Source organism: Rhinatrema bivittatum, chromosome 7 (assembly GCF_901001135.1).
Source record: "Rhinatrema bivittatum chromosome 7, aRhiBiv1.1, whole genome shotgun sequence".
In the NCBI taxonomy this organism is placed as follows: Eukaryota; Metazoa; Chordata; class Amphibia; order Gymnophiona; family Rhinatrematidae; genus Rhinatrema; species Rhinatrema bivittatum.
In genome coordinates, this window is record NC_042621.1 from 284,550,421 (window position 1) to 284,572,642 (window position 22,222).

The following is a 22,222-nucleotide window of genomic DNA, read 5'->3' on the forward strand; positions in this document are numbered from 1 at the left end:
ACAGAGACCAGTCCTCACTTACCGGCTTGTGATATATTGGCTTGCTTCTTTGAACAAACATTCAGAATAGTTTGGCTGTAAGTAACCCAATGCATAAAATTCTGGATGATTGGACTGCTGCACTGCTGAAATGGACAAATTGTAACCCAGCTACTACAGCGGAAGTGGAGACTGCCATCTCCTCGTCGAGAAGGCCTGCCCCTTTCCTTCATCCCTAGCCCTTCTGTAGCTATTACAAATAGAAAAGACTCCTCTTTTAATCTTATTGCATGCTTGGTTAATGAATCCCTAGACCATGCATCTGTACCCGAGTGTGCTAAGAAGGTTAGAGCAACAGCTATTAGGAAAGGCTCAGCTGCTGCTACATCCGAGCCACCTAACTATCCCCCAAATGCTAACTTGCCTACCCTGGCAAAAGTGCATGGAAAATGTGTTTTGTCCCGGCTGGATGAATTTTTAAGTGAAAATCGTGCCCTTGACAGACAGCCAAGGGCACCTCCCAAAGGGGCAATAGTGCTGAACGTTTGTTGTTTTCCCTCCTTGATTTGGATAAGAATGGATATGGCATCTTGGTTCACGTAGACATCTCTGCTGCATTTGACACAGTGCATCATGATCTCTTACTTCATTAACTGTAAAGAATAGCTTTGTGAGGTAAAGTCCTTCAATGGTTTAGCTCTTTTCTTTGTGGAAGAAAGCAGCGAGTATGTATGGGGGCATAGATACTCTCTGAATGGCATCAGGTTAATTCTGGAGTGCCTCAAGGATTGGCACTTGTCTTCAATGCTTTTTAATGTTTATATTGCTCTTTTAGGAGCAATGTTACAAGAGTTAGGGCTATTTTATTCTTTGTATGTAGATGACATACAATTTTTTATTCCATGTGTCAGAAGAACTAATTTTCCCAATACCTTGCTTGAGTCATCCATGTCTAGGGTTAAGGAATGGTTAAGTGGTCAGTCTATGAATGCATTAAAAAAAAAGTACTCAGGATAGGGATTCATACCCCAATAATTTGTTTCTAACTTGGTTTGGGAAAATTAAAATGCTGTGCTACCTATTGAAAATTGTCTCAGTTTGCCTGCTATGTAGTCTCCCTGTGCAAACGTTCTGCATGCTGCGCAATCTTCCTTCCATCAAGGATCATCAGTGAGCCATGCCCACAGCTCTGCCAGCTACCGCCTCACTGGTCACACTATGCCTCAGCCTCAGCTCTACTTATCCCAGTCTGCTCAGTACCTCTTCATCGAGTCACCCTGGCTCCCTGACCTGGCCACCTTGTCCTTACTATCCTGTCTTGTCTTGTGGTCTACCCAGCCCTCTTGTCTTGCCTTGTGGCCTCTCTTGGCTTCTTGCCTTGCTCTCTGGCCTCCCAGGTACCTTGCCCTCTGGCCTTCTGGGCCTCTCTGCCTTACCTTACAGCCTCCAGGCCTGCTAGGTTCTCCTAGGCAGCCTTGTGCCTTGTTGGGCTTCCCTGTTTATTGCTGTCTGTCCAGTCCTGTCCTTGTCTAGTTCTGTCCTCGTTCTGTTTTGCGCTGTCCTGTCCAGTCCCTTGTCTGTTTCCCAGTTCTTGTCCTTGTCCCTGGTCCAGTCTGAACCCTATATCCAGCCCCACCCTGTGTCCTATACCATTCCTCAATCTGTGCCCTGTATCCAGCCCCAGCCAGCTCCTGCTTCCAGTCCTCAGCCAGTAATGCTTCCAATTGTAACCCTGTTCTTTGAAGGAGCATGATCCTTCATGGCACACACAAATATTTTTATACCTATGGGGCTGACTTCACTGCCACTTGTCCCCTCCTGCTGGCTGTAACCCAGGGGTGAGTCCTTTCTGTGGGGGGAAGCTATTGCTTGAGGTCCCGGTGGGTGAAGTGCTCCCTGTATCAGTGTGTATCTATTTATCTGAAATGATGCTGTGATGAGGCTTGTTTGGGAGAAACGGAGCAGGACACAGAGCTGCGTGTTCGAAATAAAATCGTTTACTGATTGTTTCAAAAAGGTAATCAATGTCCAACTCATAAAAGTAACTGAAAGTACAGCTGGATATATCTTTGCTCTGTGTATGTCTGCTGACTCAGGTTCCAGGGGAAATGTATTTATTTTGATTTATATTCCTCTTTTTGCACTTTTTTTCAGCACTTCAAGATGGATTACATTCAGGTACTGGAGGTATTTCCCTATCCCCAGAGGGCCTGCAATCTAAGTTTTGTACCTGAGGGAATGGAGGGTAAAGTGACTTGCCCAAGGTCACAAGGAGCAACAGTGGGACTTGAATCCTGGTCTCTCTCCTGGTTCATAGCCCCACTGCTCTAACCACTAGGCTACTCCTTCACTCCCTAACCACTAGGCTACTCCTCCACTCCCTAACCACTAGGCTACTCCTCCACTCCTTACACTCCTGCATTGGGGGTATAATGGCACCAGTCTCTGGGAAGCCCTTGTCTGTGTGGGATCCCCTCAAAGCATGAAACAATCCTTCCTGAGTTCCCAGCAGGGATCTGCTTGCCAGCCTGCGCCTGTGTCCTAGGGGGAGAGATCCTGTGCAGGGTCTGCAGTTCTGTTCTACTTTCTCCTTTCTTCCACTTCGCTCCCTTTCTTGGACCTCCCAGAAGGAAAGCTCAGGCACAATGGGTGACAAAAGTGCCTCCTCTCAACCAAAAGAGAATTTCTATACTAAAATGTCCAACTCCTTGAGCGGTGGCCCTTACCACTGCATTTCCTCTCTGTTTTAGAAGGGAACTGACAGATTTTCAGTTTTCTGGCCTCCAGATTCAGGGGATGGCCATTTCCAAGAGTACCAGGCTGCAAGCCAGCAAAACAACTCACAAAGTAAAAAAAAAAAAAAATCCTAACAAAGTCTCTTTCTCTAACTTGAGGTGTATCCAACCTGGCAGGGAGGTTAATTGGTGTGTGGTGGTGGTAGTGAAGTGCATTCCTACCTAGAAGCCAGTTCCTGGTGATGTGGGCTTCCTGGAAGTGGTCATGACTTCTTGACTGTGAGAGGATGTAGGCATCATGAGTGGATCCAGGAAACCTGAGCACGACATCCTGGATGATGCCCTTGCAATCGCAGACCACCTGCATATTCAATCCTGCCTCACCACTATAAGTGCCCTACTATCCAAGCTCCATCTAGCTCTAAATACTTCCAAAACAGAAGTACTCGTCATCTCTAATCAGCCTGAACGTTTCACGATCCCCTTGCAACAGGACACCCCCCACACTTCTACTACAGCCCTCTCTCAGACCCAGTTTGTAAGAGACCTGGGCGTCTTCATAGATCAACACCTGAGCTTTAAACCCCACATCAAATCTCTCCTAAAGGGGGGTTTCTATAAACTCAACATCTTAAAAAAACTCAAACCCCTCCTCCACACCCGCGATTTCCGTACAGTCGTACAGACCACCATGCTCACGAAACTAGACTACTGTAACTCCCTGCTACTAGGACTTCCTGCATCCACCGTCAGACCCCTTCAGATTCTACAAAACTCCATGGCTAGAATCATAACCGGCACACGCAAAAGGGACCACATTACCCCCATACTAAAGGACCTACATTGGTTGCCAATATCCTACCGCTCTCAATACAAAACACTCACCATCCTTCACAACTCCCTACATAAACACAATCACACCTGGCTCGATGAAATGCCTCGCTACCGCTCCTCCGACCGCCCCACAAGAACAACCCTTACAGACACCCTTCACATCCCAACCCTCAAAGTAGCGCACTCAACCCACACCAGAGGAAGAGCTTTCTCCGTTGCTGGTCCCACCCTCTGGAACTCCCTCCCCACCCTCCTACGCCAAGAGACATCTTTTCACAATTTCAAGAAAGGAGTCAAGACATGGCTCTTCCGACAGGCCTATCCCGACACAAACCAACCTAACCTCTCCCCCCTCAGCTCCCCCTGCTCAACCTTGTACCCCCCTGCCCCCTTCTCAGCTCCTCCCTACTCGGCCTCCCACGTTTCACCCTACCCTCCGCCCGACCTTTCCCTCGTCTCCTCCCCCCAGCCTCTCCCCCCTTTTCCTTGTCACCTGGCCGACCCTCCACCCTTAGCATTCCCCCTCCCCGCTACTCCCTTTATACCTTCTAAAAACGCATTCCCTGGTGATTCCCAGTGATTACCTTCCCTCAACCCCTCCGTATCCCTACGTAGGTAAAGAGATCCTTGTATATTTAAATCTCTGTACCCCTTTCCCGCCCTACTCACCCTGCCCCTCCAATACCCTTTTGCTAACCCATTAACCCTTTTCCCTTCTATACCGCCCTTAAATCATCCTAACCCCCTTCTTATTTCATATTTAAGTGAATACTTTAAGTAAATGTCTCTCATTACCTCCTTAGCTCTACAATTTTGATTATGACTGTACTTATCATCAACTGTATATAGTTGCAGCTATTTGTGTTCTTTCACTCCTTTCTGTCCAGCCTTTGCCCTTCCCTTAGCCTCCCCTCTCCCACTCCCCGGTATCCTCCCTTTCCCACTCCCCTCCCCTCTACTATTGCTCTACTACGCTATTGTTTTACCTATTTATCAGTTTTACTGTGTTATTGTTATATTGTAACTTTCCTCCTTTGAGTTTTTTGTAAACCGGCATGATGTGTTTCACGAATGTCGGTAAATAAAAGTTAATAAATAAATAAATAAATAAATAAATAAATAAATATTGTGAGAGTGGAAGCCCTTGGAATTACATTAGGTGGCCTAGTCTACCCCTTGTGCCCTTTTAGGAATATGCATGCAATCAATAGCCCCCAATCAGAGAAAACGTATGCTATTTGATACTAGTCATGATTTTTTGTTGTTAATGTCTGCTGGGAGGGAAAGATGTATAGTGGTGTGTTTTTTGGAGCAAAACTGCCAGGAGCTACTTTATACATATGGAGGTGGCAGACTGGCTGATTCCAGCCATGACCCCTAAAGGTGTCTGGAAAATGCCAGTAGCCAAAAAATGCCAGGGTGATAGTGATCTTGATGTGTACTGGCCAGGCATGGCCCTTTTGGGTGGTAGATTGCAGGTGTTGCTCTAACTGCTGGCATAGGAAGAGTATGGTTTCCTTGTTAAACCTGAACCTGTGCATGACTTCTTCCTCTGAGAGATCCATGAAACTATGCCCTAGTCCTGTATATCTCATCCTCCTTCTCCTCTTGCTCTGTTCCACTCCCTCTTCAGCCATTGTGATCCAAGTATCCACTTTTCAATATGACTCTAATGGCCCAATGAAGTGTTACCAGTGACTTCCACCCCTAGTATGCCCCAATAACATGCATTCCCATCACACTGTATAGTCTTATATACCCCCAGTTACCCCCATTATTTTCTAGAAATTCCCAGTCTAAACCTATATCTTCCATTTACCATCCAGTATGACCCATCCCGTCTATCTCAGGTACACTCCCTCCCACCCACCCTGTATGACCCATCTGTGTCCCAGTTTGGTCCCAGTAGATCCCATTTTGTCCCTGGTACATTCCCTCCTACCCTCTAGCCTGCTCCTTTGTCCACTCAACCAGAGAAGCCAACCCAACAAATGCCAAATTAAAAAACAAAATGCAAGTCTGCACTTGTGTGAGTAAATAAGTTTGCACATACGTTGCTTTTACCTGTAAGGCATTTATTGATGAGAGTACAACTAGTAAGGCTAGACGTGTATGTCTACTGCCTGCCCATGTTAAGCATGAGCCTCCCAATATCAGTTCTAACTTATGCCACTGGTTTCTCCCTGTTCAGATCTGTCGGGTATTTCCAGTCTTCCCATTAACTCCCGATTGGCTACTGTCAGAGACAAGATGCTGGGCTTGATGGAGCATTGGTCTGACCCTGCATAGCACATCTTAAGTAACCACATATTCGTTTTTCCTTTTTGCACTATAACTACTTAACATCCACTCTCTAAGCTCTTCCTTACCATTCACATACATCCACTGAAAGAGATTGAAATATTTTTCAGTCTTCCATAAAAAAAAAAAAAACCATTTTATTCCTGCCTTCATCTTGGGTTTTAACAGAGTAGGTATTTTCTTTTTTTCAAAGAAACCTACCAAAAAGTTAGCAGAGCAGAGAAAGTGGTGCACTGGCTGAGATAACCTCCCGTAAAGGGTTCTTTTATTTCCTTTACAAATATCAGGATTCACACATTTTATTTATCTCAACCTTAAGCTTATCTTGCTTCAGTGGTTCCTACCAAGACTCAGAGTTAATCCTCTATGTGATGCTGGTGATACCTAAAAATCCTCACAAGTAATTGCTCGGCATCAGCTAATCCCCCCATACTGTTCTCTCTTTCTAGAACTCTAGAAATGAGAAGTGGAGAAGAATATCTCTGGGATTACTCTATAATTAGCGTCATGTCCACTCTGTATAAAAATCTCATTAAGTTTGTTCCAACGCAATGCTCGTGACCATCATTTTGAGTCCATTGAGGCAGGGGAGGTTTAGGGCTTTGGGTGATCTACAATATAAACTCTCTCCTCCTCATCCTTGGATTATTCAATAGCTCTTAAACGGAGCAGCTTGTGGAACATCAATATGCCGTTTGCTCACAAGAACCAACTCAACCCACAGTAAACCAGCTTAAAAAAAAAAAAAGTTCCATCAAGAGAGTAATTTTTGATTTTGCGGATAATATGTGCACAAATTACACCAATTTTCAAACTCCATTTAGAAAATTATCCCGGCAATCCTATGGGACGGATTTTCAGAGCCCTGCTCGCCTAAATCTGCCCAAAACCGGGCGGATTTAGGCGAGCAGGGCCCTGCGCGCCGGTGAGCCTATTTTACATAGGCCTACCGGCGCGTGCAGAGCCCCGGAACTCGCGTAAGTCCCGGGGTTCTCCGAGGGGGGCGTGTCGGGGGCGTGTCGGGGGGCGGGCCAGGTCGTTGCGGCGTTGCGGGGGCGTGTCGGCAGCGTTTTGGGGGCGGGTACGGGGGCGTGGCTACGGCCCGGGGCTGTACGGGGGCGTGGCCGCGCCCTCCGTACCCGCCCCCAGGTCGCGGCCCGGCACGCAAGAGGCCCGCTGGCGCGCGGGGATTTACTTCTCCCTCCGGGAGGCGTAAATCCCCGGAGAAAGGTAAGGGGGGGTGTAGACAGGGCCGGGCGGGTGGGTTAGATAGAGGAAGGGAGGGGAAGATGAGGGGAGGGCGTTAGAGGATTCCCTCCAAGGCCGCTCCGATTTCGGAGCGGCCTTGGAGGGAACGGGGGTAGGCACCGCGGCTCGGCGCGCGCCGGCTATACAGAATTCATAGCCTTGCGCGCGCCGATCCAGGATTTTAGTGGATACGCGCGGCTCCGCACGTATCTACTAAAATCCAGCGTACTTTTGCTTGCGCCTGATGCGCCAACAAAAGTACGCCTATTCGCGTTTTTTGAAAATCTACCCCTATGTGCGCAAAATTACACCTATTCGGTGCACATCGTTTTGCCAATAGGAAGATGAGGGAGAGCGGTTCATGACCATAGGTTTGACTAGGGCACTGAATACTCCTGCACCAACCCAGATCAAGACAGGAGGAATATGATCACATCTATCGAGGCCAGAAATGAGACGTGTTGCACAATTCTGCAGGATTTGCGGCACTTGCAGGGCAGTAGCAGGCAATGAAAAATGTAAAGAGTTGCAATAGTCCAAACTAGATAAAACCATTGCTTGAACAACAGAGCAAAAACTGCAAAATATCCAACAGAGACTTTAAAGGACACAGCAATCAGAACTTATAGGAGCCTTATTTCACAAGCGCTTTCAAATAGTATTCCATTTGTGGAGACACCAAGACTCTTCAAGAGTCGCCACAAGTATCCGATTATCATCAAACACAAAGAATTCAGGTACAGAGATCTGAGATGACCTTTTCTAGACCAGCATCTCAGTTTTCTATATATTTGATGCTAGATTGTTATGTCATCCAGTTTTTTTACAGCCCAGAGACAGGCAGTAATTTTAGAAAGCATGCACATATTTGAACATATAGACAGTTGCACCTACGCATATGTAAGCAGATACCAAAACAACCTGCAATATTATCAAAGCAGACTTATACTCATGTATCCACTTTGAAAATTCAGGTTATTGTCTGTGGGTACTTTTGTACCCGCAAACATTAGTCTTAGGTGAGCTGTCAAACAAAATGACCTTCCCCATCCACTTTCTTTTGCCTAGTGAGTCATACTGAAATCCCAGAGACTGAAAAATTGCTGCCTCAGTAATTTTTTAAATATGAAAAACTGGCATGGCTAATTAGCAGAATGCTTTTTTTTTTCTGATCTATTTACCATTTGAGAGGGGTATCACCTACCATCAATAATAAAACCTCATCCAGTGAAGGGCTGCCAAAACGAAACTTGAGGTCCTAACCATGAGCCCAATATTCAGCATGACGTAGCTAGATAAGTGGTGGTCACTGAATATCCAGCTACGTTTAGCGGCCACCATTTAGCCGGCTAAGTAGTTAGCCCGATATCCAGTGGACAGGCAGTGGGTGGATCAGGGTACAGCTACTTCTCTGGCTAACTTAGCTGGACAGATAGCGGTTTTCATACCCCTTCAGTTAAATTAATCGGAAAAATAGGAACTGCCATAGAGCAGGTCTAACTTAGCTGCTTATAACTTATCCAGCTAAATGGCAATTCTTGAATATCCCAGGTAAGTTAGACGGTTAAGTCTTATCCGGCCAACTTAGCTAACCATTTTGCATTGAATATCTACCTCCATGTATACCCATAGTCGGTAACTTTGAAACAGGCGCACAGGTACGTGCGTTTGTCAGTCACGTCCAGAAATGCGTCCATTTTATAAGATACATGCGTATATGCATACATGTTATATTAATGGCCTGGATTTGAGTACATGCTCGCACAATTTTAAATGGATGGGCGCGCAAATGTCGCATCTACTGCGTGAGTGGGGGGATTTTCTAAGGGGACGTGTGCTGACGCCATGGCTGGTTTGCCCAGTTCATTCCCAGTTCACCCAGTTTAGGGATAGAACTTTCAACCCCCTCCTAATTTATTAGTCACCCTTTCTCCTGATAGCCCCAACCCTTAAAACCCTGCTGACTAGACTAGAGTTTTGGGTATTTTATTAGTGTAAAGTTACGCGGCAGGGGGGACTCTGATGCATATCTCTTGGTCTTCCCCTGACACGACCACACTGCACCCAGACCACGCCCATCCCACGCCTCCTTTTTCTGAACTTTTGACTTGCGCGCATGACGGGAGATATGAAATCTGCTCAGTGCGCACCAGCCTGACTTGTGTGCGTATCCACAGGCTTTAGCGCATGTAGGGATTTTAAAATTTGCCTATAAAGGAGTAGAGAGAAAGGAGGCTATGACAGAGACATTCAAATACCTCACAGGTGTAAATACTACATTAGAAAGCAGCATAATATCAGTGGAAAGGAAGTTCTAGGTCAAGAGATGACGATGTGAGGTGCAAAGGAAAAACTCAGGAGTAACCTTCAAAAAGATTTCTTTACAGAATGGTTGCTGTTTGCCTGTAACAACTCTGTCTAGGTTAGATGGCGGAGGCAATAACAGCAGCAGAATGAAATAAATAATAATGTTAACACAAACCATCCTTATTTACGAAGCAGTGAAAAGTAAACCAAAGATTAACCAGTTAATATATCTTCTATTTATTTTGCATTGTGTATGATGTGGTAGGAAGCTCCATTCCTGGAGTGCTGCAAACAGGTATGGTTTTCAGGATATCCACACAATGAATAAGCCTTGGGTATTATCTGCACACACCGCTTCCATTGTATGTAAATATATCTCATGCATATTCATTGTGGATGTTCTGAAAACCAGGCCTGTCTGTGGCACTCTGGGACAGGAGTTGCCCACCTGTGGTGTGTGGCATGGTTGCAGCAGGTCCAGCCCTTCCGTCACGCGGTCCAGGTGATCTCCTAGAATGCGGCTATTTTGGGAGCGGTGCCAGAGTGTGATGCCATGCGAGTGGCCTTAGGATGTTAGAAGGGACTGGAGGACAGAACAGCTGGAACGTCAGTCTTTCTCCACACAAAAATGCTTTATTCACAGTGCAGTAAACTAATAACAGAAACGTCCTGCTTACTTCAGCAGCATTAATCAAGTCTTCCAACATTCACAGTCTCAACTGGTTACCGTCCTTCCTCTACCCCAGGGCGTGCTGTCTTAACTTCCTCCTCAAGGAAACATCCTGGGACCAGAATTCCCTGCTGGGTTATGCCTTAGGTGGACCCAGCTAAATGTCGGACTCTAATCTTTTAAGGAGGACTTGATATACGGGGTATTCTTTTACACAGGGTTTTGTTATGTATGAGCACACGAGACTTTGCCCTGATGACTCTATTGGCCACTGCCCAAATCTCAGGCAGCTTCCTACCCCAGCCCCTCTCTCCCTTGCATTTTGAAGGAGAGGGATGAGCCCGAAGCAGACAAAGCACAGAGCAGAGCAAAGAAGAGTTGTTCTGCTCCCTAATTCAGCTCCTCCCTTATTGTCATTCAGGGACAGAAGAGGAGGGGGTGAAGCTAGAATAGCTACTCTGCTGTCTTTCCCTGCCCCTTCTCTCCTGCTGTTTCCCCCTCTCCTTTCTTGTCCTGCAGGGAACAGGAGGGGAGGAAGCTGAGATCACTGCAGGGCGAAGCAGTCACTCCTCATTCAGAACTGAGTTCTGAATGAGGACTGGCTGCTTCACCTAGAAATACAATAATAGCAGGTGCCAGCATCTATCAGCCACACCAGCACTTAGCATTTAGTGGAGCAAGAGGAGGTAAGGGACGGGCCTCTCCTCCAACTGCTCTGCTTTGGGGATACGTTTGGGGAGGCCTTGGTTGGATGGTGGTGATTTTTGGTCCTTTTTAAGCTGGGGAAAAGGTAGGGAGGGTGTCAGTTACTTAAGGAGTTTGGTCAGGTCCAAATCACGGTGTTGCTGAGAGCCAGGGAGGGGCTCAGAAACACCCAGGAGTTAAAAAGTCTGGTTCTTAGAGTCAGCAGGAGATAAAAGCTGGAGCAGAACTGGATCTGGACCTCAGCCGCAGGCCAGGTCTGAAATAGTTACTAGAAGCAGACTGAAATTGCAGGTCAGGAACTGAAATAGTTACTAGAAGCAGACTGAAATTGCAGGTCAGGAACTGGAGTCTAGGAACAGGTCACGAGCAGTAGCAGAACTGGAAATTGAAAGACCTAGACCACTATCACAAGAATGATGTGATGGACTGGAATACAAGTTTTGGCACAAGGAGTCGGGAGGGTCAAGGTTTGGCATGAAACAAATCCAATAGCAAGAGGGCAAACCAGCTTTCAAGATAGTTTGAACAACTTCCTGTTCCTCTGCCAACTGTTTGTTTTTTTTTTTTTTTACTGAGGTCTCAGTTGATCCCTTATCCCTTACGCCTTCCTCTTGCTTCAGGCCACAACTCTCTTCTGAAAGTTAGGACTCCTGTTCTGAGTCCTGGGAATAACCCCCCCCCCCCCCAATTTAAATTCCTTGCCTAATAGGAGGGAATCAGTGCTGCTTGACAACTATTTAAGATGTGGGAGAGAGGCCCACTCAGCCTGTCCTACAATTTAAAAATATATTGGGAGCAGGAGGATAAGGATTAGTCCATTTTTGACCCACTAAAAAAAAAAAAAAAATAGTTAGTCAGGCTAACTTTAGGGCTAGCTGGATATCTTTATATGACCAGCGATGAACATTATCGATAGCCACACATACAGCGGCGGATTCCCCATGAAGACCGGCCCGGGGATTCGCCGCCCAGGCCGGCCCAGGAGATACCGCGTGGTCTGCCTAGCGCGGCTCTGTCACGGCCGCGCTCAGCAGACCGCGTGACTAGCGCGACCGGCCCACCGGGGGGGATGCCCGATCCCCCGATAGGTCAATCCGCCCCCTGGCCACATACATTTTAGCCGTGTCCTGAGGACATCCCCCCATGCCTGTTCTTTACATCCTCCTAATTTATTTGCTAGGAAATGACTTATTCGGCTAAAATTTAGCCAGGGAATGGAGTTGGGGGGAGGGATTTTTAAATGCCATGTTTCTTCCAGTTTATTTCAAAAGTTAGCTGAACCCACGCTTTGAATATTGTCCTCCATGATGTCAATAGCCCCTGAATGGCTTAGCCCTTTCAATCACTGAATAATATCTCCTTGCTTTCTCTGGACAGTTTTTGCTTGGAGTATAAATAGTGCTGGGAAAACAATCAATTGTCCCACCTCCCGCTCCCCCTACCGGGACATAAATTTAAATGTGAAGGAGAATATCCCTTGAACAAGACATTCAGATCTCTCACAGGCAATTAACTCTGACTGTAGTCGGAGGACAGTGATGACTAAGGGAACGGGCTGCTGTCAACCGTTAATACATGGACATAATCCAATTAATTTCAGCAAAAAGAGCTGTTCTGCAGGGTTCATGTTTAAATAAGCTGGTAATTAGTGAACTCAATTTATCTACGCACCTCCACAGTGAGCTCTCGGTGATGCTCCCCAGGTTGTAGTCGTACAGCTTCGTCAGGATTAGAATTACCTGAAGGCAAAAGGGAAAGAAAATAATGATTAGTCTGAAACAATTACTGTCTAATATAACTGAAATGACCCAAGGGAAGAATTAGCATTTGTTTAATGGGTGCTTAATATAATGGAATGAATTGTTATGGTAGTTGCTTAGGCTAATGTGGACAGCAATGCCTGCAGATGCTGTGCAGAAGTGACCGGGCTCAGTGCGGTTCTGCGGCCCACGAGCCGTCACCTCCCAGGGCTTCTGTATGGCTTCGATTTATCAGATGATATTTGCAAACTATATGGTGGCAAAAAAAAATCATCCTTGTCTCTAGAGATATACAGTGGGAATTCCCAACCAAGTCTCGTTGTCCTTGAGACAATTATCCCGCCTTTACCATTACTACTCTCTACCCCTCCATAGCAGATTTTGTCTCCATAGGCTCTTTACTCTCAGGTAAGTGTGGGGGATTCAGGATTATTCATGAAGGGGGGGGGGCTGGAGATACTTTTTTTATTCAAGAACCTACTAATCACTCTACATCTTCAAGAACCAGTGGCATTTCTTTATTTTCATCTTAAAACAGAGGATTACAAACCTCAGCTCCCCCCCCCCAAAAAAAAAAAACCCAGTCCTTTTGCACTTCATGCAAAATCAATAGCAGGCCAACATTTTTTTTTTTATTTCTACATTCTTATGTTCCACTGATTCCAATGTGATTGTCCATAGCAGGTTGCAAGGAAACATTCATAAAACGTAAAAAGCATCTTAAACATAAACAAGGCACCTTTTCCTCCAGATAACATATCACAAATGCTTAAGAAGAGTAAATAACAGTTAGAATGGTTATCAGTCATCTATTGGCACCCATCACTCATGGATCAGGTCTCTAATCCTGTTAACTAAATACCAATTAATCTAATTTCATCACTTCTATTCCACTTTCCCCCACTATTAGTGCTATTGAAATGGAGAACATTTCACAACAGAGATACAAATATAAATACAGTGGTAGATAGTGAAAGACATCATGCTAAGGAAGTTAGCCGGCTAATTCCCACAGGATATTCAGTGGCATGGGTCTGCCCTTGCTAAGCAGCACCAGGTACCGTGTGGGTTCTCCTTGCAGAGATTCCAGGATCTCCCCGGCTTCTAGAAGATACTGCAGCCAGGACGTCCCAATCAAGATCTTGCAGATTGAAATCCCCTAGCAATAGCACCTCCCCTTCCACAGCAGTCCTGCGGATATCCTCCATTAAATCTCTGTCTATCTCTTCTCTCTGTGATGGTCTGCATATTACATCAGTTTAAATAGATATGCCATTCCCCCTTTCCAAATTAACCCACAGTGCCTGGTCTTCACCTTAGAGGCCCATGAATGCTGTTGCTTTAATATTGTTTTGTATACATAATGCCACGCCTCCTCCTTCCTTCCTACCTGGTGCCTTCCTGAACAGATGGCAGCCCGATATAACTAAATCCCAGCTAGTAAGTTGCATGTGGATTGGAGGGGAGACTGGAAAGGTATTACGGGTAAGAGTGGTGGGTGTGCGGGGATTCTGGGAGGGGGACGGAGCAGGGGCTCACAGACTGTGGGGATTGGGAGGCAGTGGGGCTTAGAGTTTGGGGGAGGGATATGAGATGTGGCTGTTAAAACGGGCTGGGACGAGATAGGAAAAGGGTAAGGGAAAGTGAAAAACCTGTGGGTCTGTGAAGGGGGTGAGAGACGGTGGAAACGGGGCAAAGAAGGACAGTGAAAGAGGGAGGTAATGGGAGGCTGTAGGGGGTAAGGTATGTTAAAAATGGGTGGCAGTAATAGGGAATAGCAACAGGGGTAGTGGGAAGCAGTGAAGGGCATAAAAAACAAGAAAGGAGCCAGGGCTGGTGAGAGGATAAGGGCAAAGGATAGCAGATGAGGGGTGGGGAAGAGGTGAGTACAGATTGCATTAGAGAATGGGTGAAAGGCAGAGGAAATAAGATGGGTAAGCAGTGAGAGACAGGTGGGGAACAGGAGGGTGGAAGAGGAAGCGGGTGAAAGTTGAGAAAAGCCGGTAAGTAGGTGAGAGGTGTAAAGAGGGATTTAAAGGTCTGACGCTATGAGCGGATAGAAAGGCAGAAAAGAGAAAATGGAGAAAAAAGACATGAAAGGTAAAGATCAATGTGAGACAGATGGAGAGAAAGTGAACAAGGCAGGATGAGAGAAAAGAAATGGAAATGGAAAGGAGATGCTGGGAAAGGAGTTAAGAGAGGACAGAGGAAAGTGGGAAAGTGACTGACACCAATGCAAGTAGAAAACTAAAATGGCCAGAAAACAAAGAGGTAGAAAAAAAGCATTTTATTTTCATTTTAATGATTAAATAGAATAAGTCAATCTTGGGAATGTGCATCTCTGCTATCTTTATATTTTGCTCAGTACAAGAGAAAAACATTTTTGCTTCTAGTTTGCCGGTGTTGCACTGCATACAGAGTGTGACCTTTTGGGCTTTCCAGTTTATTTTTATGTTTCTAATTTGTGTTCATTAATTCCGTATTTAGTACAACCCAGTCTGTTTTCTGCGTGAATGACTGAGTTGCGTTATCCTGCATGTGTGTAGTTTCTGTATAGGGAGCAACAGCAGTCCAGCTTGCACTGTTTTTCCCAATAGAAGATCTATGTTACCAACAAAGGACCTGAACTTGGAGGTCGGTGAAACAGATAAGTGTGGGGAAAAAAGTGTGGGAGCTTGCTGGGCAGACTGGATGGGCCGATTGGTCTTTTTCTGCTGTCATTTCTATGTCTCTATGAAGGGCCCTTTGCAGGTAAGCCTCTGACAGTATCATTAATAGCACATGTTACCAGCACTACTGTCAGAGCAATGTAGAATACCACTGGAGCACAGTTAGACTAGGCCATGCTCCTGGCACATCCTTGAAGGGGGTGTCCTATGGGCCTAAATGTTAATTGATGGGGGTGCAGAGTTTGGGAGGACATAAGGCTGAAGGTTCAGTTAGGGCATCTAATACCCTTGCACAGGCTCTGACAAATGGGCCGATTCAGTAAAAGTCATGGGAGAGCGGGCGAGCGCCCGCTCTCCCGGCGTGCGCACAGGCCACTCTCCTGTGCGCTCGATTCAGGGGAAAGAAGATGCAAATTAGGGCCTGCGGTAAAAAGAGGCACTAGGGACACTTGCGCGTCCCTAGCGCCTCCTTTTTGACAGGAGCAGCGGCTGTCAGCGGGTTTGACAGCCGACATTCAATTTTGCCGGCATCGGTTCTCAAACCCGCTGACAGCCATGGGTTCGGAAAATGGACGCCGGCATAATTGAGCGTCCGTCTTCCGACCCGCGGGCTGCCAGTCGATTTAAATTTTTTTTTAAATTTTTGATTTTTTTTTAAATTTTGGGGCCTCCAACTTAATATCGCTATGATATTAAGTCGGAGGGTGTACAGAAAAGCAGTTTTTCCTGCTTTTCTGTACACTTTCCCTGTGCCGGCAGAAATTAACGCCAGCCATTGGGTAGGCGTTAATTTCTGAAAGTAAAATGTGTGGCTTGGCTGCACATTTTACTTTCTGTATCGCGCGAGAATAACTAATAGGGCCATCAGCATGCATTTGCATGTTGCGGGCGCTATTAGTTTCAGGGGGGTTGGACGCGCGTTTTCGACGCGCTATTACCCCTTACTGTATAAGGGGTAAAGCTAGCGCGTCGAAAACGCGTGTCCAAACCCGAGCTAACAGTGCCACTGGAGCGCACTGTACTGTATCGGCCCAAATGTTATTAATAAATAAAATGGCTCCCTGAATGTAAAGCAAAATAGTCTCATTAGCTAAACAAAATGCAACAAAATGGCGCAAAATGCAACCTCAAAATCATATTGTCCAGTAATCAGAATAGCATCTCTGCTAGAGACATTAGTAAGATTTTTTTTTCCCCTGAAGGAAAATGAATAACTGAATTGGGTCAGTAAATATGTGTGTATTCCCCAAATACTTAATTGAACATTTTGCTGGGTATTTCAAGGTGAATTGTGTCACAATCTGTATATCACATCATTATGTAAACTCAGAAATTCTTTCCTTTGGATCTATGATACAGGAGTAACATCTGGGAAAATATGAATTTAAATTTTCCCAAAAAAAAAGTTAATCTTGCTTCCTTAAGTACATTTTTTAAATCCAAACATTCTCTTGAGGACTACAATGTCTTCTTAAAATATTTTCAGATTCAGGAAATCTTATTGATATTATGATAAAAATTGATACATAAATTTTGCTGGGACAGCACAATGGGGGATTTTTCTTGGTGAGTCATGGAGGTGGGGAGTAAAAGGGGTAGACTCAGGCCTAGTCTTAGAACATATTTCATTTCAGAAAGGGTGCTGGAGGGATGGAACAAACTCTCTGTGGAGGTGGTGGAGACAAGGACTGCATCAGAATTCAAGAAAACAAGGGACAATCATAGAGAGGATCTCTGAGGGAGAGGAAGGGACTATAACGCTGGAAAGAGAGGAGGATGGTCAGACTGGATGGGGCATCTTGCTCTATGTTTCTATGATATTAAGAATGCATGGGATTTTCTAAGGTTCTGGTTTAGAACGGGTGGTCTGGTTATGCCCCATTTAGCAATATTTAAGAAACTGCTAGTATTATAACATCAAGGAGGGCTCTTTTATCTTGGGTTAGTGTTGCTCTGTAGTTATTCCTGTGCTGGTTTTACGGTAGTTCACTGCTGCTATTATGATGCAAATATGTCTGTGATGTGTTCCACGATTACAGAATTATTTTTGCTCAATGTGTTACATTTGTAATTATTAGTTTTGGAACTTACTTTGACTGTTTGCAGAGAAAGATAGCAATATGAAAAAAATGAAATGAACATTTGTAACACAAAAGTCACCAGTAAAATGACCTTATTGTCTATTTGCCCTTAGGAAGTCTGAATTATTTGTGTTAATCTAAACTTTCTTCTACAATAACTTTAGTATGATTACGCATCTGAATGACTGAAAGTCTCCTTCTTAAGACTAAAGTCAAGAAATGGGGACGTAATTTCCATGGTGGTCAATGCGGCTTTAGTAAGGAATCACCTGCAAATGATAGCTGAGTTGGCAGTAAAGTTTAGTGATTAGAATACACCATGTAAGGGGCCTTACCAGTCTACACTGGACAATTCACAAGTCACTTACCTTCCTGTGTTCAAACATAGACTGCAAATTGTTTAGAGCAGTGTTTCCCAACTCAGTCTTAAGAACATAAGATAAGATATGCATACTGGGTCAAACCAAGGGTCCAGTATCCTGTATTCAACAGTGCCCAAACCAAGTCACAAGTACCCACACATTACAGCCCAAATTTTCAGAGGCCTGCATGTGCAGAAACTGGGGGCTATGTGCATGGCCGGGCCGTGCATGCGCCGAGTGCATTTTACAAATGGCCCGGCCACGCACATATCCCCCCATATGCGTCGAAGTGCCGAGCTATGTGAAAGGGGCAGGCCAGGGAGGCGGGGTGGGCCGAAGGCCGGCTGGGACAGTGGCCATTAGGCCCTGTGCTGGGAAAGCTACTTTCTACTGCACAGGGAAGCAGGTAAGTATAAAAACAAAAAAAAAACCCTAGGTAGAAGGGTCGTTTTAGGGGTTGTGGTGGAGAGGGGGAAAAGGGAGGCAGGGTAGGTAGAGACTTAAGGAAGTTCCCTTCCAGTCCATTCCTTTATTGGAGCAGACTGGGAGGGAACTGGGGAAGGCCCTATTGCATTGCCGCGCGTTTTTCAATAAAATCCTCCTCCCCCTGGTTCCGCGCACAATTCTGAACCTGCGCCTACATGCGTGCGCCGATATAAAATCAGCATGCGCATACAGGCGTCGGTGTGCGCATGTTATAAAATCAGCGCGTCCATGTGCTCGTACCGGGAACCACGTGCATGTGGACGCCCGTGCGTTTTGTTTTTTTTTAAATCTACCCCTACATGAATAGATCCCAAGCTACTAATCCTTATTGATTAAAAGCAGTTTATAGAATTCTGCTCTTGGAATTTACCAAACCTCTTTTTAAACCCAACTACACTAACTGCTGTAACCACATCCTCTAGCAATGAATTCCAGAACTTAATTATGCATTGAGTGAAAAATAATTTTCTTTGATTTGTTTTAAATGAGCTATTTGCTAACTTTATGGAGTGCCCCCAGTCCTTGCATTAACTGAAAGAGTAAACAATAGATTCACATTTACATGTTCAAGCCCTTTCATGATTTTGTAGACTTCTATCATATGCCCCCTCAGCCGTCTCTTCTCCAAGCTGAACAGCCCTAACCTCTTTAGCCTTTCCTCATAGGGGAGCTGTTCCATCCCCCTTATCATTTTGGTAGCCCTTCTCTGTACCTTCTCCATCACAACTATATCTTTTTTGAGATGCGGCGACCAGAATTGTACACAGTATTCAAGATGCAGTCTCAACATGGAGCGATATAGAGGCATTATGACATTTTTAGTTTTATTCACCATTCCCTTCCTAATAATTCCTTACATTCTATTTGCTTTTTTGACTGCCGCAGCACACTGAGCCGATGATTTCAATGTATTATCCACTATGATGCCTAGATCTTTTTCCTGTGTACTAACTCCTAATATGAAACCTAACATTGTGTAACTATAGCATGGGTTATTTTTCTCTTATATGCATCACCTTGCACTTGTCCACATTAGAGACAAACCTAAAAGGGCTGGTTTTCATGATAGCCAACCTAAAAAGGCATGATCCAAATTTGCATAAACTATGTCTCTAAGGTTGAAAATATCTGTAAAATGTGTGCAGGAAATATATGAATTAAATTAGATCAGTTCAGGGGCAGTAATTTTCAAACTGGCGCATGGGCGCACATTGGTGCACGAATGTCAGTCTGTGACCAGAGACGCGGCCATTTTATATGCACACATGTTATACAATAGCCTGGCCACATGCACAGGTGCACCAAATTTGAAGTCGGTGCGCGCCTGTGCATGCAAATCCCGCTTCTACTGCATAAATCAGGGGATTTTAAAAGGGGCACCCGCCAACCCCATTGACAGTTTTATCAGTTCATTCCCAGTTCTCCCAGTTAAGAGACAGATCCTCCAAATCCCCCTAGTTTAATAGCCTTCACTCCCCCCTCCCCCCCCCCAGTTATCCCCGAGCCTTAAAACCCCACAGATTTGCTTATTTTTTATTTTTTAACTTACACGCCATCCACAGCAGAAGTAAAGTTACGCGGTAGGGGGCCTCGGCGCACGCGGATCGCGTACTTAGGAACGCGCGCATCTCAGGTTCACGCTCCGAAATGCCCATGCCTCTTCTTGAAAACTTCCGAGATGTGCACACTCTGGGGGGATAACGTACGTTATCTCGGCGGCTTTTAAAATCTGCCCGGCATGCACCAGCCTGACATAATTGAGCATCCCCTAATTAATGCCCGCATTGGGCTTTTAAATTTGGATTGGGATCCACTGTTCTATAGTGTGTGTCTTTTTCTGTTAAGCGAATAGCAAATGGTATGCTATACCTTTATTTTATCAAGGGCCCCTTGTCTGCTTGGCACCGCTCGATGAGAGACTATATATTTTTACAATTTAGTTTAATAAAGATCCAGCACCTCGCTGCATGTGGCTGATGTTTCTGCTCAGTTTACAGCCCTTTAACTCTCAATATTCACTGCCAGAAAAATCCCTACTTAAACGGATAAGGGATGGCATCTTTCATTATTCTTTTGAAATTCATTAATTTGGCTTGATAAGACTGCTCAGTTGTGCCTTAACCTATTTTAGGTGTACAGTCTGAGGAGCAGATGCACAACCTGGGAATTTTCTGTATGTGCTCAGGCGGCGTGCGCATTGGAGTCCAAAACCAGCCAAGTGTCACCAACAGTTACAAACATCTTGCTGTGCTTCCTAAGAACACACCATTACTTTTATAATCCAATGCCCAGATAACCCCATTTTTCTCAAAATTGTTTTCTCTCAACATCCAGCCCTTTGCGTAACCTATAAAAGCCAACAATACTGTGATTTGAAAATAAAGTTTTTATTATAATATTTAGGACCTGATTTTAAAAAGCATCTGCTCGCTTAAAAATTGGGATTTACGTGTATAAATGCACTTTAATCAAGTGAGTGCTCTTTTGAAAATTGCTACAATATATGCTATCAAATTACCCTTAGGATTCACTTGTGTAAGTGCACTGTAGGCAAATAAATGACTTTTTAAAACTGCTATGATAGTGTGTTACATTTATGTAGGTAACTCCTTTTAAAATGTATCTGTTGGAATACATTATACAAAACATTCTCCGTGCACACTGGCACAAAGCAGATGACATGACTACATGATGATACTCTAAATTAGCCTTTCTCAGCCATGCTCTGGAGGCACACCTAGCCAGCTGGTATTTCAGGATTGCCACAAGGAATATGCATGAGACAACTTTGCAAATCATGGGTCCCTAGAATTCCACTAAACAAATAGATATACAGGCATAGACACACTTCTTTATCGATTGCTAAAGTCATGTCTGATCCCCTGAATCTGCCTCAGCCTTATCCTGGCTTGTTCACTACCAAGAGAAGGTCAATGAATTGATAACTGTAAAGCAAAATGAGAAGAAAAAGAATGACAAGCAGACACAAGATGAAATGCCTCAGCAGCATCAATCAGAAATCAGGGATTCTGTGCCACTCAGAAACTCCTCAGGAAATTAAAAAGTTGAAGGCTAGAAGGCTATGTCCTATTTTTGGTTTGTAATTGGTTGAAAGTCAGGAAACAGACTGCATGGTCAGTTTTCTCAATGTAGGGAAATAGTGGACTGCCCCAGGAATCAGTACTGAGACCAGTGCTGTTTAATAAATTCTTGAATGATATGGAAAAGGGAGCAATGAGCTAAACCACAAGCAGAGTCAGGCCAATACAGAACGGTGCGCTCAGCCGAGCGCACAATTTAGCCCCGTTTGACCGCACGTTTTACACGCGCTATTATTACCCCTTATATCATCACCCCCCCCGAAACTAATAGCGTTCATCACATGCAAATGCATGTTGATGAGCCTATTAGTTATCCCCGCGGGATACTGAAAGTAAAATGTGCGGCCAAGGCAAGCGTTAATCACGGACAACACCGAGAAAGTGTTCAGAAAAGCAGAAAAAACTGCTTTTCTGTACACCCTCCGACTTAATATCATAGCGATATTAAGTCGGAGGTCCCAAAATTAAAATAAAAAAAAAAAAAACTAAAAAAAAAAAAAGTTGTCTGCCAGCCCACGGGTTGGAAAACGGATGCTCAATTTTGCCGGCGTCCGTCTTCCGAACCGGTGGCTGTCAGCAGGTTTGACAACCGACGCCGGTAAAATGAAGCATCAGTTGTCAGACCCGCTGACAGCCGCCGCTTCCGCTAATAAGGAGGCGCTAGGGACGCAATGCAATTTAATGTGGACAAGTGCAGAGCGATGCACACAGAGAAAATAATCCTGGCTATGTGTACACAAATCTGGTTTCCATTTTAGGAGTTAACACACAGGAAAACAGTTAGAAGACCTGAAGGCACTGCAATCAGGACCAATCTATGAACCCCTGCACCTTTAAAAATGCTAACTTGAACAAGGAAACAACACTGCCCAGGCTATCATTGTTTTTCTGTTTACTTTTGGCAGGTAATTATTCCCCCCTCCCCTCAGCATCTTTTGGTTGGAAGCCTGTTTACATAATTGCTCTTTAGCAGCTTGAGAGATT

General features: G+C 45.0%; 1 protein-coding gene across 1 annotated transcript in view; it reads right to left on the reverse strand.

The window, feature by feature from the left end:
* Nucleotides 1–22,222, reverse strand: part of LOC115095960 (VPS10 domain-containing receptor SorCS1-like) — a 1,120,107-nt gene that overhangs the window by 770,552 nt on the left and 327,333 nt on the right. The window contains 1 exon segment of the mRNA XM_029610345.1: nucleotides 12,451–12,518. Within this exon segment, the coding sequence (XP_029466205.1) occupies nucleotides 12,451–12,518 (68 nt within the window).